A 27418-nucleotide genomic window follows, 5' to 3' on the forward strand; every position below is an offset into this window, starting at 1 on the left:
CGAAGAATAAACCCCTCACCCCCAACCTCGCTTTCCCTAAGTTCAGTTTACGAAAGACCTACATTAGTACCTATGTTCACTAATGGAAGGAAATCCGAGGAGGACTGCGCCTTTTACGAAAAAAGCTATTGCTCTAGTAATGCAGGTCTTCTGCAAGAGCCCGGATACCACTATTTCTTTTTTAGCGGCTCTACTAGGTCCCACCCTCTCTGGGCGCAACAGCCCAGCGAGACCCCGCCCCTCAGCGGAAAGACAGCCCATAAGACTCGCCTCTCCCACCGTGGTCCCGCCCACTCTCGGAGAGACAGCTCATAGGGCACGCCCCTCCTACCGTGGTCCCGTCCCCCCACGGTGAGACCGCCCGGCGGGGCCCCGCCCCCCCACCGTGGTCCCGCCCCCTCTCGGTGCGACCGCCCAGCGAGGCCCCGTTCCCCCTCTGTGATCCGGTTCCCTCTCAGAGTGGCAGCCCAGAAGGCACGCCTGTCCCGTGCGCCGCCGCGTTCCCACTCCCGGCCAAAGACCAGCTAGGCCCATCTCAGTTTTCTGCGGGGCCGTTCCGGTCCGCGCCGTGAGGACTCTCCACTAGGCCCCGCCCCGCTCAGTGCGACGCAGTGCTGGGCCCCGCCTCTCCCGGCGTGGCCCGGCCCTGCCTGAGCGCTCTGGCGTCTGGGCCCCGCCGGGCCTGCCACACCCAGCGCGTCCCGCAGGCCCCGACCCTGCCCCGCCTCTGGAGCGTCCACGGTGGTGCCTCCGGGTCGCGCCGGCTCTCGGGCCCGCCTCCGAAGACGTGGAGTGCCGCTGCGGCCGGTACGTGGGGGAGGGGACGGCAGACCCCCTCGCTGTGAGCGGCGCGGAGCCGGGGTCTGTGCAGAGCTGAGCCCGGGCTGCCCGGCGGCGGCGGGGCGCCACCAGGGACGCCTCCGGCCGCCCTTCGTTCTCGGGGTATCTCCCAGTGCTGGCAGTCCCAGGAATGGGGAAGTGGGACCGGGATGGGCGCAGATGCGGGATGGGGGAGGGAGGACTGAAGGTGTTGGGGAATGGCAGTCGCAGGTGGGGCCTGGGGAGAGCCGAGGTTTGGGGACGGGTTATGGGTCTGCGGGTGGAGGGTTTAGTGATGAAATGTAGTGAGGCCGAACCTGGGGCTGGAGTCATGCTGCGGGCTTGGGGGTCTTCGGAGCTAAGGAGAATGAGATCGTGGGTGGGGGTAGAAAAGACGGCGAAGCTTAAAGAAGGGCGTTTTTTGGAAGGACCAGTTCAGCGGGGGCTCCGGATTCACGCTTCCCCGGACAGTCCGGGGAGCAGGGGACAGTTAAGGATATGTCAGAAGGAAGTGGGGCTGGAGCGAACTTGCAGGGTCATGCTCTCTTTCACATCAGGGTGATTGGGTTTCCAGGCTCTTGACTGGGACACATCGTACATTTCAAGTAATAAATGCAAGTCAGGGGCAGTGCCTGGGACACCTGAGCAATGTGGATGGAAGAGTTCTCCTATAGGCTACTTCTGTTTTCCCGGTGCCTTCACAGCGCCAGCCTTGGTGTGGACTTGTCTGCTGCAAAACATGTGCCAGCCGCCAAGACTGTGTGCGGAGGGTCCGGACTTAAAAATAAGTACAGTTGAGGTTCACTCAGACGGAGTTGTATCCCATTCCATTAAATCCTGTGGAGTTTAATTTTTAAAAATCTAATCCCGTGTAGTTAAAAAAAATCTTTATGATTTGTCTCCTTTGAATTTGAAGTCACACTAACCTACAGAACTGGATGTTTTCTTTTTTTTAAAGATTTTATTTATTTATTTTTTAGAGAGCGAGCGAGAGAGAAACAGCATGAGAGGGGAGAGGGTCAGAGGGAGAAGCAGGCTCCCCGCGGAGCCGGGAGCCCGATGTGGGACTCGATCCCAGGACCCTGGGATCATGACCTGAGCCGAAGGCAGACGCTTAACCATCTAAGCCACCCAAGGCGCCCGAACTGGATGTTTTCTAAGGGTCTTTTTTGTATGATACAGAGTTTTCAATTCACTGTGGAAAGTAGACCATATCTGTTCTGACCAGCTATTGCTGAAAGAATTGTAGAATTGCAGGTGAAGAATGAAATTTAAAAGATCTAAAATAATGGAAGGGAATAGAAGCGGCCTGGTAAATGGGAGTGTGTGCACTTAAAAAAAAAGCCAGTGAAACTTTTTTTCCACTGTAGAAACTTGGAAGATTGAGAAAAAATATAAGGATGAAAATTAAAATCCCATGTAATTTCACCAATCCTGTTAACATTTGGGTGCAATTCTTCTTAATTCTTTTTGTATTTTATTGTCTATTAAATGTACATGTTACATCATTGGGGTCATGTTGTTATATTACTGTTTGCTTCCCCCCCGCCCCCCCCTTGGCATTTTCCTGGATCATTAAGAATTCTCCTTAAACATCTTTATAAATGGTTGTATGGTCATCATATAGATTCATTCTTTTATCACATATTAGAGTTTAGTTTTGTGTCAAGTGCTATGCTTACGGATGAGATTCAGTGTTGCTCCAGGTTTTCAGACATTATTCCAGCACAAATAAGCAAAATCTTGGCAGTTTGTGGCATAATGAGAGTAGATAGAAAGTTTGAATGAGAAGAGGAAATATTGTTGCTTCACTTTATCGGTCAGTCCATGGCAAGGCTCAGTTGGGTGATTCTGTGCGGAGGTGGCCTTCTGTTGGTGCAGCATCTAATCAGGCCTGGGCTTGGGCTCTTGTGGCCAGCCTGTCTTCAGTATGTCTTGTCTCACCTCCTGCATCTTCCTTTGGAATCCTGATGCCACCAGGTTCCCAGGTATGGGAATGGGCCTCACCAGCTTCCCTACCTTGTCAGTGTCACTGAGTCACCGAGCGTCAGATTCTAGTGAGGGTGGGTGTGTGCAATGCTGATTTTCCACTATCAAATTAGCCCACATCTTATATAACACCAAGCGGCAGCTGCCTTAGGTCTCAAGGAAGGAATGTCCCACAGCTGCTCTCATAATTAACTGCCTGTTGGAGGTTTCAGAGGATGTCTCTAAGTTGTCCTTACCCTCAGGGCCTCTGGAGGGGTCCTGTCCTTCCTTCTAGCCCTGGCCATTAAAATTGCAACTTTTCTCCTGAGGAAATCCCTCTCATTTTCCAGCTCAATTGGTGTAGCCCTTCATTTTTCTCTCACTGATGTATTCCTATTTTGCTTCATGACAGAGTGATTTTGTAATTTTGGTTTATGTTTCTCCTTGAGTCTGAAATAAGGTGATTTCTGAAGACAGCTGGTACATTTCCTTCTTACCTGCCTCTGAATTTATAATTCCATTGGCTCCCCCCCCCCCCAACTCAGGAAGAGAATACAGGGTCTCCTATTCTTTTCTTGATCCTTGATAAAATATGCACATACCCCCAGCCCCTCAACCCCCCACCCATGGCTGAACTCACAGTGTGCTTCTCTTCCTTTGTACGTTTCAACCTGTATGGCCAGGATTTATCTTTTACTGTAGGCAAGTGATTCCAGTAGCTAATGTAAAAGTCACATGAATCCAGTTCCTTTACCTCTCTTTGACCCAGTGTGCAGTTCAGCACATGCTAAGAGCAGAATTTGGGGTGGCTATCCTGTGCCGCACAGCATCTGTGGAACTACATGCTCTGCCTTTTAGTCATTCCTGGCTGCTGTCCTGGCTGTCAGCCTGGATAAAAGGGGGAAATTTGTTGTGGTTGCAGAAATTGTTCTACCTTCCAGTGCCTAAGAAGACTGCATATGTTGAATCATTGTTTGTAGATTGGCCCCAGCTGGGACTATGAGCCTCTCTTCTGTACCCACACTTAAAGCCCTCATGTCTCCCCTTCTGGTATTTTGGTCCCTTGTACTGGTCGTGTGCATGGTAATGGTGGACCAAGTTCTTATTAAGATCCTCTGGTAAAAGCAGATTGCAGAACTTAGCTTAGACCAAGGCTGCCATGAGGCTTCTTTTCAGTATATTCACGCCATTGGGCTATCCCATTGGGAGAAGTGAGTTTAGGGCACACCTGGATTCCACTGACCAGTTAACTGTAAAATTGAGTCCTCCTTACCTGTACCCTGCTACATGCAGAACGCAGGGGCAGGAATCCCCCAAAGGAAAAGGCATCCCAGAGATGTTCTTATACAGAGACAGAAATTCCCTGAGCAGTATGTTCCCCCTTGGTGGGTTACAGGGACCAGAAGAAGAGAGCATGGGAGGTGTAGCAGGGTGGGTAAGGGGCATCTTAGGTAACCAGGTTTGCACAGTGTGGCTCAATGGATGGCATAAGTGTAGGACAGCTGAAAACCGCAAGCATGAACGGAGCAGAGTTGGTCCTTAAAGGACTGTCACCAACAGTGTTGAAACCTCAAGAGCATTTAATGTACTAGAGCCTTAAAGGGGTCAAGGCTTACCAAGCTCCACTAAAAAGCCTTAGTGGGCATTCTCCCCCAGCCCCCATCCCCATGGTTCACGTTGCTCAGAGCAGCGTCTGCACGACACTGGCATTTGTGTTAGTCTGTGAGACTTTTGTGGAGCTAAAGCATGCTGCTGCACAGTTTGGCCAGGCCAGTGTTTCTTCTAATGACAAGACTGTAAAACTGACTTAATTGACTCAGTTCACAAAAAGAAAAAAAAAAAAAAGATCTTTTTCATATTATTCAAAGACCACTGGATTTCAGTCCTATATCTGCCACACTGGTTGTGTGATTTTGGGTCTTGTGAACATGATACAGTGAGGTCATGGAACTAAATGACCACTGAGGCTCCTTCTGCTCTAAAGATTCTATCATTGTGCAGCCCCTCTGGGGCTTTTGGCTGTCTCCTTCTGCATAGGAAGGGGTGTGCCTAGGTACTGAGTCCTTTCATTTTATGTACTGTTGGACAGAAGGCTTTTTCATGGTTAGTGAACCTTTACTCCAAACAATCTTTAAAGTTAGGCAACTTCTTTTGGTATGTTTTTAATCTGGGGACTAAAGCAAAATATTATCTTGTATTATACAGTTTTAAAGAAGTATCATTTGGCCTTTACTAGAGGGTATATTTTACACTACTGTTGAAAATGTGGGGCTTCTATACTATTCTATGTACAACTATATATAATATATATATAGTTCTATATACAATTGTATATACAACATATAGAATATTGTATATAGTTCTATATACAACTGTAAAAGCCATTTTTTTCTAATTATTAAAAAAAAACCTTGCTCATTAAAATTCAAATCAAAAAGAAAAATGTAAAGAAGAAAATAACAATCAGCTTAAATCCTACTACTTAGACGTGGCAGTTTGGAGAAATATATCTGACTAATCATTGGTGGCACATTTATTACGCCTGGGTGGCTTAGTCAATTAAGTGTCTGCCTTAGGCTCAGGGTCCTGGGATCGAGTCCCACATCGGGCTCCTTGCTCAGCGGGGAGCCTGCTGCTTCCCCTGCTTGTGCTTGTTCACTCACTCTCTCTCTGACAAATAAATAAATAAAATCTTTAAAAAAAACCCTGCACACAGTAGGAACTGAAATGGGAGTGTTCCCACACATGGTTCAGGGTGGGAGCTCTGGTCTCTGGCCACCGGAGTTTAAATCCCAGCTCTCCTGCTTGTTACTGTGTGACATAGGACAAACCTACTTAACCTGTTTGACCTCAGTTTTCTCATCTGCTAAATGAAAGTGTTGGAGTTTCTTCCTTATGGGGTTGGTGTGAGAATTTAATGAGTAGCCCAGTGCTTTGCATGTAGTAAGTCCCCAGCAAAAGTTAGCTAGTGTTGTCGTTTTGCTATTAGTGTGGATTGTGTATATCCATAAATGGGATCACGCTTTGCATTTTTTTATACCTTACAATGTGTTATAAAATGTTCTCCATGTTAATATAGTTGCATCTGGATGCTAGTGTTGATGGTTCTGTCGTATAGTTGTGACACACTTTATGTATTTAGCCTATCTCCACTTGTTAGATTTTCAGGTTGTCAGTTGTTTCTTTGCCATAACTAAAACGCAAAAATAAATAAGAAAGAGAGAAAAAAAGAAAGTTGTAATGAACTTCCACTATATATTTATTCTATTTTATTATCTCTTTGGCATGAATTCCTAGAAATAGCATTGTTGTGTTGAATAGTAGGAGTATTTACTATTACTTTTCATACTGCCACTCTCCTTTCCGGAAAGATGGTATCAAATTACTACATCTGTCAGCCATGGGTGAGAATGCCCAATTTTCTACACCTGTGCTAGAACTGGATTCTGTCCACCTTTCAACTTCAGCAAATCTGAAAAGGGAAAGGCATCTTCTACTTATTTTGTATTTCACTTATTAGTATGTTTGAACATCTTTTCAAAGTGTGTTAGCTGCTTTGTATTTCTTATTTTGTGACTTGTGATTTCAGTTTTTTGTATTTTTTTGTTGATTTGTAGGAACTCGTTGGATATCAGAGATAGTGACACTTTTGTTTGTAATATATTGGAAATCTTGTTAAGGTTGTCTCAAGTAACGAAAGGCGTATAGTATCTCAAATGAGAATAAATCATTGCGCAAATATTATGAATCTCTAGCTGGTGCTCATATACATGTTTGGAATGGAAACCCACATTTAGAGTCTCAAAGAGATTGTTTTATGACCTGGTCATTATGAATAAGGGAGGCCTTTTATTACTGACATTAGGCAATGCATAATTGCCAGAAAACTGCCACCTTCGATGCATGTCCACATGTACCGTGCTGAACCCTTGATTGTGCCCTTAACCTAACCATTCTTTCCAACATGCCTTTTTATTTACTCTTTACCATGTCCCAGGTCAGCGACCTCGGAGTTATCCACGTACCTTTTCCAAGTTGAAGGCTGTCTGGTTCTCAGCCTCCCTTCCCAGAAAGTTAATCCCACCTCCCCCGGCTGCCCCGCCCCACCTGGTTACTGCTACTGTAGTCAGGCCTTGTGTTAGAATGATTTGGTGCACACCTGCTTCTGCTAAAAGACTGTGAGCTCCCCAGAAGGGAGATGGGGACCTGACTTACTTTTGTACCTTCAGACTCTCACAGCATGGCTCAAAATAAGTACCGCATAAATGTTCGTTGCATTTGATATTTCCTTTTAAAAGTTGATGATGCTTGAGCCTCTGTAGTCTACTGGTAGTTTAACCATTTTTCCCAACCTTTTGTTATGAAAAATTTCAGAAGTTCAGGGGAATTGAAAGATGAAAAACACTCACAATCTTGCCCCCTAAATTTACCTATTGAGATTCATATCACTCTGACATGTAGCTAATCCTCTGCTCAGAAACCTACAGTGACTCCTTTCTGGCCACTGGAGCAGATGTGAACTGTAGCATTCCTTACCCTTAAATGGTCACAGCTCACAAAATGTTGCCCTCTCTGCTGGGTCAGGCCAGTCTTACTGTTCTTCTCCCATACTGTCTTTATTCTTGCATCATTGATTTTACACATGTTGTTTCCCATGTCCTTCCCAAAAGGAAGAGAACATGCTTCTCTTCCTTTTTTCTTGATTGAAAACTTTTGCACATTAAGTGTTTTGAGTTCCCATAGCTCTAATTGCTATCTTTTATCATTCTTTCATTCTGTACAATTCCTGACCACATTATTCTAGCTGTTGGAAGGGGACTACTGGGTCCTATTTTGATCTGGTTACCTTCATAGAGCCTAGTGTTCTGACTTTGGATTTGGCTGGCTTTTTTAGAATAACATTCCTGAAGCATTTGTGCTATGATGTGAATCCAGCATTGGTTTACAATACCTATGTTGCCCCAAAACTATGCTCTGTTAGAGAAAAACAAAAGCTTATCACTGTAAGTCAGATTACTCTGGTCTGTTTGATCAGCTTGTCGCAAGATCATGGTTCACCCGAAAGAATGGAAAGGTGTTCTGTGGTGTTGGTCACTCCTTTTGCGATTGTTCCCAAGAATTGATTTGCACTTGCACTTTGGAGTCATTAAAACTTACATCAAGTATAAAGCTAGAATAAGTAAGTCTGAAGTCTAGGAATTGTCCCTGCCGTGAATCACTGGGTTAAAGAGATTCACATGAAAAACGTTTTAGCGAGAGGCCATTAGGCCTTAGTGACTGATGCCATTTGTGAGGGTCCAAGTTGACTTGAGTATTTTTCAAGCTTGAAAACGGAGATAAAGATGATATTCCCGAGAAAGGAAAACTAGGAAGGGAAGCTGATGCTGGCGACATTAACTCCATACTTAAACATGAATTCAGACTGTGTCAATTCCCTGCTCTTACTGAACTGGTGACTCCCATTGTTTATTTGACAAAGTCCAGTTCCTTTGTAATCAGGATCCCTTGTTAGATACCTGCCATTCCCATCCGAGCACCCTACCCCCCCACCCCCCACCCACTGGTAGTGCCACAGCCATACCTAATCACTTGTGTTTCTCTGATACTGTTGGCTGTTTTTCATTATTATTTTGTAGGGGAATACTGTTTCCTCTACTTAGAATGCTATCCAAGTCTCGCCCAGTAAATTCCTATTCATTCTTCTAAATCCTGTTCAGGTGTCACATCCCTTGTAAATACTTTCTTACTCTTCCTGTGTGAGAGCACATTTTACACTGCTGTCCTTCTTTTACCTGAATGTCCTCCCTACTGTGTTCTGAGCTGCTTACGGAAAAGGATGGTGTTCCCCCTGACTTCATACGGGCCTAGCTCACACGTGTGCTCTGAACCATTGGTTGAGCCTGTCATATAACCCATCTGGATCATGAAAAATTTTCCTTTTTCTTGGAAGGCAGAATTAGGTGTAGTTAAGAGAAAATACAAATATATATATTTGTCTATATATTTCTCTTTTCCATTGTAACCCATGTACTTTTTATTTTATTTTAATTTCAGCAAGTTTGTGAAAGATGAAAGTGACCTTATCAGCTTTGGATACTTGTGAGAGTTCCTTCACACCTTTGGTCGTCCTAGAACTGGCTCAGGATGTCAAAGAAGAAACCAAAGAATGGCTGAAGAACAGAATTATCTCTAAAAAGGAAGATGGAGGTGAGTAAAATAAATATAACTCAGACTTAGTCATGTTCAGTGACTAAAAATATTTTTTAAATGTGTTTTACAGTTATTTCATTGATGTATTTCTAAAATTAATATCCATTTCTTTGCTCTTTATTATTTATCTGGACTTGAAAGGAGATCTTAAGTCCACATTAGACTATAAGCAACATGAGTGGTTTTGTTCACAGCTATAAATACTATGTCTAGTACACAGCCTATCACATAGTAGGTCAATATTTATCAAATGAATGAACAAGTATCTACTGAGTGCTTTTTATGTGTCAGTTATGATGCTAAGGGAGAGATTAATATGGTCTCTGCCTGCAAGGATCTTACTGTCAGTGTAAGGAGACTGAATGCCACCTCCTGGAAATTGAAGTAACAGGACAAAAAACCCGAAAGAAAGAGCTGTTACACAGCAGTGCATGATACTTAAAAATGAATTGTATGTAAACTAGCTGGAAGAGTAAAGGGAAGACAGAGGTGGCAGTTGGTGATGGTTTTGGGCTGGAAAAGGATGACTTTATAGAAGCCAAAGCTTAGCCCTCTCCTGAAGGGCAGAAAGGGATCTAGATTGGGTGAGAGGGTGGAGGACATTTTACATGAGCAAACACTTCATAAAACTATACAAAACAAGAATTGATTTGCACTTGCACTTCACCTAAAACTTCATCTAAAACTTCACCAAGTCTCCAAACACTGAATAAAACTTAAATAGACTGTTTTTAATAAAGATTTTGACTGTAACTGAAATGGTTCCTTTATAATAAAACCTTGAATCCTAGTGGAATTTTTAAGTTTTTGCAAACAACTGAATCAAAAGAAAACTTAAAAAAGAGTACCTTCTTACTGAAATCTGAAGTGTTTCCCTGGGTTGGAGTCTCTTTAAAATTCCTGTGATGAAAGGACATTTGTAGTGCCTAAGAGCGAGGGACTCCAGTGTATTCCCAGTCTTCCCTGCTCACTGTGTTGCCTTCAGCAGAGAGACACAAGGATAGGGCGGGTGGGCACCTTTCTACACTGCTGGGAAATATGAAAATAACATTGCAAAAAAGTATTCTGATCTTTCAGGTAAAAGTAGTGGATTTCACACTCAGGTTTACTTTTACTCTCTTTCAAACATGACAATAAAAGGATTTTTTTAAAAAAGAGGTAAGTCCAGGGGCGCATGGGTGGCTCAGTTGTTAAGCGTCTGCCTTCAACTCAGGTCATGATCCCAGGGTCCTGGGATCGAGCCCCACATCAGGCTCCCTGCTCGGCGGGAAGCCTGCTTCTCCCTCTCCCACTTCCCCTGCTTGTGTTCCTGCTCTCGTTATCTCTCTGTCAAATAAATAAATAAAATCTTAAAAAAAAAAAAAAAAAGAGGTAAGTCCAGTTTGACAAAGAAGAAAGGAAAGAATATAACAGCAGCACCATTTTGGAAGCTAGGAAACAGGTGGATGAGTGGTAAATAACTTCTCAGACTTGAAAAAGTCAAAGCTGAAGTTGGCAGGGATACAAATTGAGGTTTTGCAGTTTAAACCAAAGACTTAGGTATTAGTGACTTTAGGGGCTTTTGGAGGTGGAAATAAGTGGTACCAAGAAAAAGAAAAAAGAATTGGCTGAGATTCATTTAAGAAATAGATCCCCCGTTCCCTTCTGTATTCTACCATCACAGCAGAAGACTGACTTTTCTCTGCAGAGGGGTCAGATGCTTGGATTTTGGCATGGGGGCTTTATGCACAGTTGAAAATAGAGATTCTGTACTGAAAATAGGATAATAACTGATTATTATTACCCCTATCCTCCATCCCACCAATCTCATACCTAATTTAGTTTCTAAAATATTAGCAGCTAGATTCAAATCATCTAAGAAGCAGATTGAATAATCTGTCTTGGGGAGTCTGATCAAAGACAAAATAAGCAAAGGTGCAGAAATCAGAGAATTGACCATGGAAAACCTGGCCAGATGACTATGCTTAAAGGCTATCTTTAATGAGCTCCATCTAAGCCTTCAGAACTTAAGTACAGCCTCCTAGAACCCCTTTCTTAAACATGCACATATAATAAAAGATCACCAAACATCTGAGAAAAATCCCTAACATGAAAGAGAAAGCTAAAACTAAGCAAACAGATAAAAATAGCTAACTCTGCAGAAAAAGAAAACCAAGAGAAAATTTAAAACTCAACTCTCAGTAATGAGAAGGTAGGACAGACATTCTATAAATCGAGTTAGATACTGTAATATATTCATTTAGGAAAAAAAGCTCATATAAAGTAGAAGTATAAAAGCAAAATTTAAAAACTTGGTAAAAGGGTTAGAAGATAATTTTGATAAAATCCCCCAGAAAGTAGAGCAAAAGGTACAGAATTGGGAACTTTGAGAAAAAGTAAGGAAGTTAGAGGACTAGTCCAGGAGGTATACATCTGAATAAAAGGAGTTCTAGAAAGGGAACAGAGAAAAAGGAGAAGAAATCATCAAAGGAAGACACTCAAGACTGATGCCATGCTTTTTCAGTTGGAAAGGGCCCACCCAGTGCCCTGCACTATAGATGAAAATGGCTTACCATTAGAATGTTCTGGAACCCTGGGAATGGAGAAGGTACTACAAACTTCAAGAAAGAAAGACAATAGGTCACACATAAAGGATCAGACTTCTGAGCAGAAACATGGGAAGCTAGAAGGCATTTTCCAAAGGAAATCAACTTGTAATTCTTATTTATTGGGAAGATAGATTTGAATTGTTAATACATTTTTCTTCTTTTTTTTTTTTTTAATTTTATTTATTCATTTGAGACAGAGAGATACAGAGAGCAAGCATGAGCAGGGGGAGAGGTGGGGGAGAGTGAGAAGCAGACTCCCCGCTGAGCCAGGAGCCCGACGTGGGGCTCCATCCCAGGACTTGGAGATCATGACCTGAGCCGAAGGCAGATGCTTAACCATCTGAGCCACCCAGGCACCCCATAATACGTTTTTCTTATATCAAACTAGAAACAATACTTATTTAGAATGTTTTCCTTTTTGAAACTTTTCTAAGATTGTGCTTATCTTTTGTTTTTGAAGGTGCCCAGCTCCTGTTTAGACCACTATTAAATAAATATGAGAAAGAAACACTAGAAAATCAGAACTTATATCTTGTCGGTGCCTCCAAGATTACATTGTTACTGGGTGCAGAAGCAATAGGTTTGGTAAAAGAGTGTAATGATAACACTATGAGAGCCTTCACATATGGAACCCGACATAACTTCAAAGATTTTGATGGTGAGTCCCAAGATTGTTTTTATCAGAATTAATTTATCTCAAAAATAAGCTTTTGATGAGTAGGTCAGGGGTCAGCAAACATTTTCAGGAAAGGGCCAAACTGTAAATATCTTAGGCTGTGTGGGCCATACGCTTTCTCACAGTTATTTGACACTGTCCTTGTAAAGCAAAAGTAGGCTTAGACCGTAAGAAATGAATGGGTGCAACTGTTCCACTAAAATTCACTTTTAAAGTATGGTCCATGGGCCTTTCTTTGCGACCCCTGGAATAGATGAACATAAATTATTGTGACACATGTAATTTATTTATATTATTCTATCCTAATTCTCAGGATGGTGAATGTTCACTAGCTTGATACAGAAAAATCTTATAATGAGAAATGCAGTAGTAGTTCAGAATCGTAGAATTGCCATTTTCCTGGTAGGGTAACTGGTTCTCTTCTGGTCTCACAGGGGGTCCAGAAGAGAATGGTTTCTGGAAAGCACTGAGAAAGCCAGGCTGACCAAGATGTCAGAGTGGGAGTTTGGCTTCAGAATAAACTGGTCCCTGCCAGAGCTTTTAGAGTTAGTAGAAGATGTGATATGATTAGGCTTCTTCAGACTCACTCTGGATTTGTATATCTTAGTGCATAAATGATAATGGTAAAATTCACCACATTTAAGAGGATTCACTTGCCAAAAAACAATACTGTTTTCTTTTTTAAGATTTTATTTATTTGAGAGAGAGAGAGCGCCCGCACGAACAGGGGGAGGGGCAGAGGGAGAGGGAGAAGCAGACTCCCCACTGAGCAGGGAGCCTAATGCTGGGGCTTGATCCCAGGACCCCAAGATCATGACCTGAGCTGAAGGCAGGCACTTAACCAACTGAGCCACCCAGGCACCCCAACAGTACTGTTTTCTTATCAGACTATCTTCTCCCACATTTATGGGAAGGGAAGGGCCTGGGCTTGCGAGTTTGGAGGAGGAAAATTTGTCATACAGCCAAACTTCAGTTCCATCCCTAGTTAGAATAGTGTTAGAATTAAAGAGCATGTTGCCTTCTGCTCGTTGGTATTAGATAAGATCAAGCAAGTATCTGCCATTTAGATGTTTGTACTATATTCTATAAGAACTAGTACTGTATGTAGTCCCCCCACCTTAGCGGTGGGGGGGGACACATTCCGAGACTCCCAGTGGGTGCCTGAAATAGCAGTTAGTATGTGCTGTTTTCTTATACACATCCCTGTGATAAAGCTTAATTTGTAAACTAGGCACAGTAAGAGATTAACAACAACAATAATAAAATAGGACAATGATAACAATGTACTGTAATGAAAATTATGCAAATATGGTCTCTCTGTCCCTCAAAGTATCTTATTTTACTGTGTGTACGCTTCTTCTTGTGATGATGTGCTGATGAGGTGAGGTGAGGTGAATGACCTAGGCTACCACTGACCTTCTGATGATAGGTGAGAGGGAGGGGATCAGCCACTTCTGGACTGTGATTCACGGGGGTAACTAACTGCCCAGAAAGCACAACTGCAGATAAGGGGGGACCATTGTACAATGATTGAAGAATTGTATTATGTGAAGGCAAACAATATTTTTATTCTTACAGAATATCTAAGGTGCTTTACATTCTGTTTAATTTAGCAGTTTTATACTTTGCTTACTCCTTGTTTATTGTTTATATCATCATTTCTATAATCCCAAGTTATTTGAATGTTATTAATTTTATTTTGGCTGTTACTGAGAAAATAACTGGAAATTTTTGCATTCATTTAGATGACAATGATGACTTCCTTACAGTGGCAGAATGTCAATTCATTATCAAACATGAGCTTGAAAATCTTAGAGCCAGAAATGAAAAGATGATCCCTGGTTACCCCCAGGCAAAGTTGTATCCAGGAAAATCATTATGTAAGTCATTGTATCAACCAGCTTCATGAATACACATTATAATGCAATTATCTTTTCTTAGTAGACATGAATAACTAATTAGAAAGGCTTTATTTTTTTTTCCTCTTGCTGAAAAATACATAGAACTTTACAATAACTTATTTTTTCGTGAACATATCTTTTGCTACTAGAGCTTCATTATATTGTACCTTTAGATCAATATATTTGTTCTGTATGGTTTGCTACTTATTTATCAAGGTCTCACAGCATTCAGTTAGCTTAAAATTGGATGTGAATACATACATATATTACTCGTGTTAAGATTGGCAAAGTTTCCTTTATGTCCAGACACTCACTCTAGGGAGCCTGGGGAGGAATGAGAACAGGAGCCATCGTCTTTTCCTGGAGCCCTCTTTCCATCTGCTCTCATCTCAGTGAGTGGGAACTTGGGAGCAAGGCTTAGGAAGAGCACAAAGTGACATAATACCTGAATGCAAATCAGCAGTTTGTAACTTCGTGTGTCATTCCATTTGAGTGAGAATACTAGTTTGCAGATGAAAGTGCTCACTACAGTGTGTGATTCCAAGGTTGCCTCAAACTCCCCCAGATGGTGGCCAAGGCCTCAGAGCATTTTTGCCGCCCAAATGCACTTCAAACATATAAGCCGCTGTGTTCTCTAGGCAGTATAATACTATCTTCCAGTCTTCCCCCCGCTCACCCCAGGAGGACAGATGCCTGAGAACCAGCCGACTGCCTTTTCTTTGTTGATATTGTCTTTTGATGCATAAAATTTTAAAATTTTCATGGAAGTCCAACTTACCTATTTTTTCTTTTTGCCTGTACCTTTGGTGTCATATCTGAGAAATTATTGCCAATGTCATGAAATAAAATCCAAGGTCATGAAGCTTTTCTTCTATATTTTCTTCTACAAGTTTTATAGTTTTGGGTCTTATATATAGGTCTTTCTTTAATCCATTTTGAATTAACTTTTGTCTCTGGTGTTAGGTAAGAGTTCAGTTTCTTTTTTTTTGAGGGTTCGGTTTCATTCTTTTGCATGTGGATATCCAGTTTTCCCAGTACCATTTGTTGGGAAGACTGCCCTTTCCCCATTGAATGGTCTCAATACCCTTGTCGCAAATCATTTGATCATATATGTGAGGGTTTGTTTCTGGCCTCTGTTCTATTACATTACATATATGTCTGTATGCCAATACCACATTATTTTGGTTCCTGTGGCTTTGTGGTCATTTTTTTTTTTCTTTTAAGATTTTAGTTATTTATTTGAGAGAGAGGGAGAGAGAATGAGCATAAGCCAGGAGAGGGGCTGAGGGGGAGGGAGAGGAAGAGGGAGAGAATCTCAAGCATACTCCATGCTGAGCGTGGAACACGATGTGGGGCTTGATCTCACAACCCTGAGCCAAGCCAAAACCAAGAGTCGGCTGCTTAACCAACTGAGCCACCCAGCACCCCAGCTTTATGGTATGTTTTAAAATCAGGAATTTTTTTCTTCTTTTTCAAGATTATTTTGGCTATTTGAGGTCCCATGAAATTCCATATGAATTTTACAGTGGGTTTTTCTATTTTTGCAAAAGTCCTCACTGGGATTTTGATAGAGATTGCATTGAATCTGTAGATTGCTTTGGGTAGTATTGACATTTTAACAATGTTAAGTCCCATGAACATGGGATGTGTTTCCATTTATGTATGTCTTATTTCATTTAGCATTGTTTCGTAGTTTTTCATTATGTGAATCTTTTATGTCTTTAGTTAATTTCTAAGTATTTTATTCTTTATTATGCTAGTATAAATGGGATTGTTTCCATAATTACCTTTTCAGATAGTTCGTTGTTAATGTATAGAAATGCAACTTCTTTTTGTTTATTGATTTTGTATCCTGCTACTTTGCTGAATTCATCTATTAGCTATGACAGTGTTTTTGCAGAAAAGTTAGGGTTTTCTACATAAAATATAATATCACTTGTCAACAGAGATAATTTACTTCTTCCTTTCTAATTTGGATGCATTTTATTTCTTCTGTAATTGTTTGGGCTAGAACTTCCAATTCTATGTTGAATGGAAGTGGTGAAAGTGGGCATCTTTGTCTTATTCCTGATCTAAAGGAAAAGCTTTCAGTCTTTCACCATTCAGTATGATGTTTGCTGTGGGCTTTTCCCAGATGGATTTTATTATGTTGAGGTAGTTTCCTTCTAGTCCTAGTTTGTTGAGTGTTTTTATCATAAAAGTGAATTTTATTAAATGCTCTTTCTGTATCAGTTGAGTTGATAATGTGGTTCCCCCCCCTTTCTGTTATTATGGTGTGTTACAGTAGGCCAATTTTTGTACTTGAACTATTCTTGCATTCCAGGAATAAATTCCACTTGCTTGATATATGATCTTTTTACTGTGTGGGTGAATTGAGTTTGCTAGTATTTTGTTGAGTATTTTTGCGTCATTGTTCGTTGGGTATGTTGGTCTGTAGTTTTCTTGTAGTATTGTTGTCTGGCTTTGTATCAGGGTAATGCTGGCCTAATAGAATGAGTTAACAGTGTTCCTCATCAATTTTGGGGGAAAGTTTGAGAAGGATTGGTATTGATTCTTTAAATATTTGGTAAAATTCACCAGCGAAGTTGTCAGGTCCAGGGATTTTCTTTGTCAGGAGATTTTTCAGTGTCCTTAGTAATTCAGACTCCTTACTAATTATAGACCTATTCAGATTTTCTATTTCTTCTGACTTATGGTGAGTTTTCATGGTAGGTTTTGTATTTCTAGGAATTTGTCCATTTCATGTGGGTTATCTAGTTTGTTGTTAGACAGTTGTTAATAGTACTCTCTTACAATCCTTTCTATTTCTGCAGAATTGGTAGTAATGTCCCCATTTCTATTTCTGATCTTTGTAAGTTAAGTCTTCTCTCATTTTTTCTTATTTCATCTAGCTAAGTATTTGTCAATTTTGTTGATCTTTTCCAGGAACCAACTTTGGTTTCTTTAGTTTTCTGTATTGTCCTTCTTTCCTCTATTTTGTTTATCTCTGCTCTGATCTTCATTATTTCATTCCTTCTGCTAGCTATGGGTTTAGTTTGTTCTCCTTTTTCTAGTTCCTTAATTGTAAAATTAGGTTGTTCATTTGAGGTCCTTAGCCACAAATTTCCTCCCTTTCTCTGTGTCTCCTAAGTTTTGTTGTGTTTTTGTTTTATTCATTGCTAAATATTTTCTAATTTCCCCTGTGATGTCTTCTTTGATCCACTGGTTGTTTAAGAATGTGTTTTTTTAATTTCCACACATTTGTGAATTCTTCAGTTTTCCTTCTGTTACTGATTTCTAACTTTATCCCATTGTGGTCTGAGGATACTCTTTATGATAGATCTTTTAAATCTGTTGAGACTTAATTTGCAGCCTAACATATAACTGATCTATCCTGGAAAATGTCCCATGTGCACTTGAGAAGAATGTGTTTTTGGTCCTTTGTTGTCTGACTTACATGTAAACTGGATTTTGTGGACTCTCCTGTCTCTGAGTTATACTGTAGATACATGCTATGGATGCTTTTATTTGTTCTCCTTGTTGATCTGTATGGCTTTTAGGAGGTATCAGGAAATTTGATTCTTATTTGTCTACATTCCCAGTTATCTGCATATGTCTTGATATTGATTATATTATAGCAGTTTTTGTTGGACATATATATTTTCAATGTATAGATTAAAGATTACCATGATGGGGCACCTGGGTGGCTCAGATGGTTAAGCGTCTGCCTTCGGCTCAGGTCATGATCCCGGAGTCCTGGGATTGAACCCCATGTCGGGCTCCTGGCTCCGCGGGGAGCCTGCTTCTCCCTCTGCCTCTCTCCCTGCTCATGCTCTCTCTCTCTCTCTCTGTATCTCTGTGTCTCAAAATGAATAAATGAAATCTTAAAAAAGAAAAAAAGATTACCATGATTGCAGAAGAATTTTTTTCAGTAACCTTTTAAGAGTTACTTGGTTGTATTTACTTTCTTCTTGTCTTTAGGTAAGCCAATTATGTGTATGTGGGCTCTTAAATATTCTCTGAAATATTTTTAAGGTTTTCTGTAATTTTCTTAGGCTTGTCTACCATTTTCCTGGCTATGTTTTCAGTCTTTCCTGGTAGCTTTTTTTATGACTTTGTATCTGTAGTAGTTTTGTGTGTGTCTTAAATCACTTTTCTGAGCTCTCACCTTCAGCTCTTATAGCTCTTCTTTGGGTTTTAATTTCAGAGATATGGCTTACTTTCATTTCTTTAACTTTCATTTCTTTAATTTCATAGGCTTTCATTGCTTGCTATAATTTCCTGCTATGTTTCTTTTCTGCCTTTGTTTCTGGCTGCCTTTTCCCTGTAATGTTTCTGCATAGTTCTATGCCAGTTACTTGTGGTTATTACTTACTTTCTAGTGAGCCCTTGTTTTTCCAGACCACTGTCTTTTCTAGCAGATGCAGTTCAGGAGTCCACCATGAGTCCTTTTTGCCCATATCTGGGCAGTGGGGCAATCCCCACCCCTCGTGTCCAGGAGAACCCTGCCCTCTCCTCTCTGACCCCACTGTGCAGAGGCATGGGTGCTTTTAGCTTAGCCTGGGCTGACTTTTAAAGCCTCTTCTCATGGTTTGTGATTTGGATTTATAGGTTTTTTTCCTTACTTTCATCAGAGATAGGTGTTTCCCTTTATGTGTCTTGTTTCCTTTGTTGTTTTTAACTTTTGTCATGAATAAGAACAGGGCAGAGGTGTCTTTCTGCCACTATTTGTTACCAGGAGTTCCACATTCTGTATTCAGGCAGTTGTTTGGTGCCTTTACAGAATTTTAAATCGTTCTTAATCTCTTAGTGGGAATAAGACACAGCTGGGTACAAAACAGACTGAGGCACCATCTTGGTGGTTAATGTCAGCATCCCATTTCTTCCTGTTTATCCACATTATTCAGATGCTTATGTGGAAGCCCCTGCTTCCTTCTGCTAGTTTCTGCACAGGTACATCCTCTTTCTGCTGCTGGGACGGAGACTATGTGTACATTCCCTGCAGATGGGGCTCTGGGGCAGCAGCAGTTTTCCAAATGTTCCCAGCCGCTTCAGAGAGAAATTTCCAACCGAATGAAAACCTTGAAGGCAATATATGTAAATGGATTTTTCTTGGGTGTATAGGTACCCTGTGTGGTGTCCTAAAGCCATAATAGAAATAACTTTCTTGCTGGCAGGATGAGGCTTTATAAACAAGGATCCTCCCTCTCTTTCTTTCTTTCTTTCTTTTTTTGTAATGCATATAAAGATAAAATCATCTCATCATGGTCATTTGAAAATTTTTTATACATCTGAAGTAAGAATCATATTTCCATTATCAAGGCTGGATTTTCAAAATCTGCATTATTCTCTTCCTTTATATCTTTGAAAATGTGATCCCTAAAATGCTGTGTTATATCATATTTGGTTGAAGAAGAAATGGGATGTGCATATGGGATATGTATAATTATAAAGTGTGAACTGTTTTCAGAGTGCATATTTTAGAACTAATAAAACTCAGAGTAACTTAAAATCTTAGATTTCCATGAGGTTAATCCATAGCAATAAATGGAAAAGCTTTTTTTTTTTAAGATTTTATTTATTTGTGTGTGTGTGAGAGAGAGTGCACATGAGTCGGGGGAGGGGCAGAAGGAGGAAGAAGCGGGCTCCCCACTGAACAGGGACCCCCCCCCCCCCCCCGACACGGGGCTCAATCCCAGGACCCCAGGATCATGACCTGAGCTGAAGGCAGATGCTTAACAGACTGAGCCACCCAGGCGCCCCCCCCCCTTTTTTTTTGGCTTTTAAGTTTCACAGGAAACACTCCCTGGGCATCCTCTTTCCCACAGCTAATTGGGAGCAGAGATTGTAATCTGTTCATTGTGATCCCATCAGCACTGTGAGAGCTAGCCAGGCCTTTCATGAGAAACACTCTTCTGCTATTGCAGGTTTAATTTGATTTTACACGCAATGATTGTGATTTTGTTTGCTACAATGTTCTGTTTTGATAGCTTTCGTTAAGTAGATGGCAACTTGTGTCGTGGTGAATGTGACCTCGAGCCAATTAGGAGATACTGGGTGCTTGCAGTCAGGGCTCTCCCTCGTCTCACCAGACAGCGAGCAATGTGGACGTCTAAAAGTGTGTCTCTCTATATGTGTCTTAGTCGTGTTTATCTTCAGTTTTCTCTGTGAGCTGAGATCACTCAGACTCTTCCTTTCTCCTATTGATTCCTAATAGTTAATGCAGGTAACACAATGAAAGATCTTCTTTAGAAAAAGGAGTTAAGGGAGCTGAGAATTTCTTATATATTAACTGTATCTTAAGGGATGCTATTTAGGTTCAAGCTCTGTCTCAAAATGTCTGTCAGATGATTATCATGGTTTGATTGATGGGATATGGCACAGCTCATCTTTAGTTTTATATTGTCATTCTTTTAGGACATTATAGTAACTATTCCTGAATATCCTCTGTTTACACATAGGTTAGAGTGGTCGATACAATCTGTCTTCTAATATTATTAATGGACCTTATAAGAGTAATAAAGTTTCAAGTAAATATCATGTAGCAGGCATGTACATAAGAAGATTAAACTATAAACTATTGATACATATATATATCTATATTTCTCTTTCTCTTTATAAATATATCACTGGGTACATCAGTGTGTATATATATGTATATACACACACACATACATACATACATAGACATATGCACACATACATATACTGTGTTTTGGTGCATATATGCAGTTTTATATTAAGCAGGATTAAAAACAATGCAGGAATATAAAAATGTATTTTGAGAACACAGGTTATTTCTGAGAAGCAGTTTTTTCCTTATTGAGACACAAGTGGTGTGTTCATACCTGACTGCTAGAGTCCAGTGGGGGGACCTGGGAGAGGGTGCTGGGACATGGCAGCAGCTACAGGGGGCAAAGGGGCTCCCCGTCTTCATTGTACCAGCCTTTACTTCCTCTGGGGGCTCTGTGCGCTCATCATCCCTTTTCTGGATTAGAGGCAGCATGACCTGCACAGAGACACTGTAAGGAGTTGTGAGAGAGACTTTTGTTTTTGCTTTTGAAGTAAGCATGTGACATTAGCCAAAGACAGAAGCAGTACTATGTTAGTATTATTATGGTGTTATTTAATTTAGAGGTCCAACTATAAGCCAGGTTAGTTATTGCTTCCCTTAAATTAGATTTTGCTTTGTTTGGCTAATCATTAAATGGCTGTAATAGTAAGAACCCTTGTATTTGACAACACATCATTCAGCATTCTTAAAGGAAGGACTCTTGGTTTGGGTTGTTTAGTTTTATTTTTTAATGGAAATATAGTTGACATACAATATCCTATTAATTTCGGGTGTACAGTATAGTGACTGGACATTTACTTACTTTATAAAATGATCACCATCATAAGTCTGGTTAACCATCTGTTGTATGAAGTTGTTACAATATTATTGACTGTATTCCCTGTGCTGTACTTTATATCTCCATGACTTACTAACTTTATAACTGGGAGTTTGTACCTCTTAACTCCCTTTACCTATTTTTTCCATCCTTTGATCCCCTTCCCCTCTGGCAACCACCAGTTTGTTCTCTGTATTTATAAGTATGTTTCTTTTTTGTTTGTTCATTTGTTTTGCTTTTTTTGTTGTTTTTTTTTTTGAAAGAGAAAGCATGAATGGGTGGGGAGAGAGAGAATCTTAAGCAGGTTCCACGCCCAGTGCAGAGCCCAATGCCAGGACTCCATCTCACTACCCTGAGATCATGATCTAAGCCAAAATCGAGACAGACACTTAACTGACTGAGCCACCTGGGTGCCCCTGTTTTGCTTTTTAGATTCCACAGATAAGTCAAATCATATGGTATTTGTCTTTCTCTGTTTGACTTATTTCACTTAGCATAATACCCTCTTGGTCCATCCATGTTGTTGCAAATGGCAAGATATTCTTTTTTTTTTATGGCTGAGGAATATTCCATTGTATGTATGTTTATATACTACATCTTCTTTATCCATTCATCTATCGATAGACATTAGGTTTATTCCATATCTTGGCTATTGTAAATAATGCTGCAATGAACATAGAAGTGCAGATATCTTTTTGAATTAGTGTTTTCATTTTCTTCAGGTAAATACCCAGAAATGGAATTGTTGGATGTTATGAAATTCCTATTTTAGCTTTTTGAGGAAACTCCATACTGTTTTCCATAGTAGCTGTACCAATTTACATTCCCACCAGCGGTGCTTAAGGGTTCCTTTTCCTCCACATCCTTGCCAACACTTATTATTTTTTGTCTTTTTGATACTAGCTGCTTTGACACATGTGAGGTGACATATCACTGTGATTTTGATTTGCATTTCCCTGGTGATTAGTGATATTGAGCATTTTTTCATGTGTCTGCTGGCCTTCTGTATGTCTTCTTTGGGAAAATGTTCAGGTCCTCTGCCCATTTTTTAATCAGATTGTTTGGGGTTTTTTTTGGTTGCTGAATTGTATGAATATATTTTGGATGTTAACCCATTATCAGATATATCATTTGCAAGTATCTTCTACCATTCAGTAGGTTGCCTTTTCATTTTCTTGATGGTTTCCTTTGCTGTACAAAAGTTTTTAGTTTGATGTAGACTCAATAGTTTATTTTTGCTTATGTTGCCCTTGCCTGAGGAGACAGAACCAAAAAAATATTGCTAAGACCAATGTAGGAGTTTACTGCCTGTATTCTTCTTAGGAGTTGTATGGTTTCAGGTCTTACATTTAAGTCTTTAATCCATTTTGAGTTTATTTTTGTATATGGTGTAAGAAATTGATCCATTTTCATTCTTTTACATATAGCTGACCAATTTTTCCAATACCATTTGTTCAAGAGACTGTCATTTCCCCATCGTGTATTCTTGCCTCTTTTGTCATAGACTAATTGACTATATATGCATGGCTTTATGTCCTGGCTGTCTATTCTGTTCCATAGATCTATATATCTGTTTTTGTGCCGGTACCATACTGTTTTGATTATTGTAGCTTTATAGTATAGTTTGAAATCTGGGAACATGATACCTCCAGTTTTGTTCCTTCTCAAGATGGCTTTGGTTATGGGGGTGCCTGGGTGGCTCAGTTGGTTAAGCATCTGCCTTTGGCTCAGGTCATGATCCCAGGGTCCTAGGATCGAGTTCCGCATCGGGCTCCTGGCTCAGTGGGGAGTCTGCTTCCCTGCTCATGTGCTCACTCTCTCTCTCCTATCTCTGTCTGTCTCTCTCAAATAAATAAATAAAATCTTAAAAAAAAAAAGATGGCTTTGGTTATTTGGGGTCTTTTGTGGTTCCATACAAATTTTAGAATTATTTGTTCTAGTTCTATAAAAAATGCCATTGGTATTTTTATAGGGATTGCATTGAATGTGTAGATTGCTTTGGTTATTATGAACATTTTAACAATATTAATTCTTCCAATCCATGAGCATGGTATATCTTTCCATTTATTTGTGTTATTTTCAGTTTCTTCCGTCAGTGACTTACAGTTTTCAGAGTACAGGTCTTTCACCTCCTTTGTTAAATTAATCCTGTGTATTTTATTATTTTTGATGCAATTGTAAATGGAATTGTTCTCTTAATTTCTCTTTATGATATTTTGCTATTAGTGTATAGAAACACAACAGATTTCTATATATTAATTTTATCTTATTCATCTTTACTGAATTCATTTAATCTAATAGTTTTTTGGTGGATTCTTTAGGTTTTTCTATATATAATACTATGCTATCTGCCAATAGTGACAGTTTGACTTTCTTCTTACCAATTTGAATGCCTTTTATTCCTTTTTGCTGTCTGATTGTTGTAGTTAGAACTTCTAATGCTATGTTGAATAAAAGTAGTGAGAGTGGATATCCTTGTCTTGTTCCTAATCTTGAGTATGATGTTATTTGTGTTTTTTGTTATGTGTGGCTTTTATCATGTTGAGGTATGTTCCTTCTATACCCATTTTATTCAGAGTTTTTAGATCATAAATGGTAGAATTTTGTCAAATACTTTTTCTGCATCTATTGAGATGATCATGTGATTTTATCCTTTATTTTGTGAATGTGGTATATCACATTGATTGATTTGAGGATATTGAACCATCCTTGCATCCCTGGAATAAATTCCATTTGATTATGATGTGTGATCTTTTTAACGTATTATTGAATTTGGTTTGCTTATATTTTGTTGAGGATTTTTACCTCTATGTTCATCAGTGAAACTGGCCTGTAATTTTCTTTTTTTGTAGAATCTTTGTCTGGTTTTGGTATCAAAGTAAATTCTGGCCTCATAGAATGAATTTGGAAGTGTTCCTTTCTCTTGAAATTTTTAGAATAGTTTGAGAAAGATAGGTATTAACTCTTTAAATGTTTGGTGGAGGGGCACCTGGGTGGCTCAGTCAGTCAATCGGTAGTGTCCGACTCTGGATTTCAACTCAGGTCGTGACTCAGGGTTGTGAGACTGGGCCCCATGTCGGGCTCTACGCTTAGCGTGGAGTCGGCTTGAGATTCTTTCTCTCCCTCTGTTCCTCCCCCTGCCCACTCACACTCTCTAAATAAATAAATAAATAAATAAATAAATAAATAAATAAATAAATAAAAATAAAAGAAATCTTAAAAAAAATAAATGATGGAATTCACCTGTGAGGCTGTTTGGTTCTGGGCTTTTCTTTTTTGGAAGTTTTTTGATTACTGATTCAGTTTCATTACTAGTAATCAGTCTGTTCAGATTTTCTCTTTCTTCCTATTTCAGTCTTCCATGAAAATTGAGTGTTTCCAGGAATTTATCAGTTTCTTCTAGGTTGTCCAGTTTGTTGGCATATAACTGTTGGTAGTAGTCTCTTACACTCCTTTGTATTTTTGTGATGTCAGTTGTAACTTCTCTTTCATTTCTAATTTTATTTATTCAGTTTCTCTTTCCTTCCTTCCTTCCTTCCTTCCTTCCTTTCCTCTTCCTCCTCCTCCTCCTCCTCCTTCTTCTTCTTCTTCTTCTTTGATGAGTCTTGTTTATCAATTTTGTTTATCTTTTTGAAGAACCAGCTACTAGTTTCAATAATCTTTTTTATTATTTTTGAGTTCTCTATTTCATTTATTTCCACTTCGATCTTTATCATTTCCTTCCTTCTGTTAACTTTGGGCTTTGTTCTTTCTCCAGTTTTTTTAAGTGTAAGGTTAGATTGTTTATTTGAGATCTTTCTGGTTTCTTGAGGTAGGCCTCTACTACTATAAACGCCCCTCTTAGAGCTGCTTTTGTTGAGTCTCATTGATTTTGGAACAATGTGTTTCTGTTTTCATTTGTCTCAAGGATTTTTTTGTTTTTGTTTTTAATTTCCTCATTGATCCATTGGCCATTGGTTCTTTATTAGTGTACTCTTTGGCCTCTGTGTATAGGTTTTTTTAAAAAAATTTGTTGTTGTTGTTGATTTATAGTCTTATACCATTGTGGTCAGAAAAGATGCTTGATATGAGTTCAGTCTTCTTCAGTTTATTGAGACTTATTTTGTTCTCTAATATGTGATTTATCCTGCTGAATATTCCATATGAACTTCAAAAGAATGTGTGTCCTGCTGGTTTTGGATGGAATTTTTTGTATGTATCTGTTAATTCCATCTGGTATAATGTGTCATTTAAGACCACTGGTTTTTTAAATTGATTTTCTGCCTGGATGATCTATCCATTTGTGTAAGAGGAACATTAAAGTCCCCTACTATTATTGTATTATTGTCAGTTTCTCCCTTTTTGGCTGTTAATATTTGCTTTATATACTTAAGTGCTTCTGTGTTGGGTACATAGGTATTTACAACTGTTATATCCTCTTGTTGGATTGATATTTTTATTATTATGTAGGGCCCTTCTTTGTTATACAGTCTTTGTTTTACAGTCTATTACGACTCTAGCTTTCTTTTCATTTTCATGGAATATCTTTTCTCACCCTTCACTTTTAGTCTGGGCATGTCTTTAGGTCTGAAGTGAGTCTCTTTTAGATAGCATATAGATGAGTCTTGTTTATTTACCCATTCAGTCACCCTGTATCTTTTGGATACACTTGGAACACTTTGTCCATTTATATTTAAGGTACCTTTGATAGGTATGTACTTATTGCCATTTTGTTAATTGTTTTTGGTTGTTTTTCTAGTTCTTCTGTGTTCCTTCTTTTCTTGCTCACTTCCCTTGTGATTTGATGATTTTCTTCAGTGTTATGTTTGAATTCCTTTCTTTTTATTTTTTGTGTATCTATCAGAGGTTTTTGGTTTGTGATTACCATGAGGTTCACATATAATACCTTATGTATGTAACAGTATATTTCAAGTTGATGGTTGCTTACATTTGAACACATTCTAAAAGCACTACATTTTTACTCTCCCCCCTCCCTGTTTTATGTTTTTGTCATCATATTTCACATCTTTTTATTTTGTGTATCCCTTAGTTAACTGTTGTAGATATTGTTGACTTACTACTTTTGTGTTTTAACCTTCATACTAGCTTTGTAAGTGGTTCACCTACCACCTTTACTATATGTTCACTGTTACAGTTAGATTTTTTCTTTTAAAATTTTCTATTCTTTTCCACTTAAATAAGTTCCTTTAACATTTCCTATAAAGCAGGTTTAGTGGTGATGAACTCTTTTGTGTGGGAAACTCTTTATTTGTACTTCAATTCTGAATGATAACCTTGCTGGGTAGACTGTTTCTCTTTGTGGGTTTTTCCCTTTCAGCACTTTGAATATATTGTGCCACTCCTTTCTGACCTGCAAAGTCTGCTGAAAAATCAGCTGATAGTATTATGGGTGTTCTCATGTATGTAACTAGTAGCTTATTTCCTGCTGCTTTTAATATTTTCTCTTTAATTTTTGACATTTTCATTATTTTGTATCTTGGTACGAACCTCTTTGGGTTCCTCTTGTTTGGGGCTCTCTTTCCTTTTTGGACCTGGATGTCTGTTTTCTTGCCCAGGGTTCTCTTTCCTTTTTTGGACCTGGATGTCTGTTTTCTTGTCTGTTTCAGCTGTAACTTCTTTAAATAAGTTTTCTGCTCCTTTCTCTTTATCTTCTCATTCTGGGACCTTTATAATGCAAATGTTAGTACCCTTGATATTGTCCTGAAGGTCTCTTGAACTATCCTCAGTTTTTTTTTTTTTAAAGATTTCATTTATTTGTTTGACAGAGAGAGAGAGGCAGAGAGAGAGAGGGAGAAGCAGGCTCCCTGCTGAGCAGAGAGCCTGACGTGGGCTCGATCTCAGGACCCTGGGATCATGACCTGAGGTGCCCCAACTATCCTCAGTTTT

At 39.6% G+C, this 27418-nt stretch overlaps 1 protein-coding gene across 4 annotated transcripts in view; it reads left to right on the forward strand.

Moving 5' to 3' along the window:
• The first annotated feature begins 645 nt into the window (after nucleotides 1–645).
• Nucleotides 646–27418, forward strand: part of ANO10 (anoctamin 10) — a 222535-nt gene continuing 195762 nt past the window's right edge. The window contains exons 1-4 of one of the 4 annotated variants that reach the window (XM_034991216.1): nucleotides 646–807; nucleotides 8842–8994; nucleotides 12046–12243; nucleotides 14007–14141. In XM_034991216.1, the coding sequence (XP_034847107.1) occupies nucleotides 8856–8994; nucleotides 12046–12243; nucleotides 14007–14141 (472 nt within the window). In that variant the 5' untranslated portion in view covers nucleotides 646–807; nucleotides 8842–8855. The remainder of the gene's footprint in view (nucleotides 808–8841; nucleotides 8995–12045; nucleotides 12244–14006; nucleotides 14142–27418) is intronic. The other 3 variants (XM_034991205.1, XM_034991210.1, XM_034991196.1) reach the window with 3 other exon arrangements.

Source organism: Mirounga leonina, unplaced genomic scaffold (assembly GCF_011800145.1).
Source record: "Mirounga leonina isolate KUSES-001 unplaced genomic scaffold, KU_Mleo_1.0 Mir_115, whole genome shotgun sequence".
In the NCBI taxonomy this organism is placed as follows: Eukaryota; Metazoa; Chordata; class Mammalia; order Carnivora; family Phocidae; genus Mirounga; species Mirounga leonina.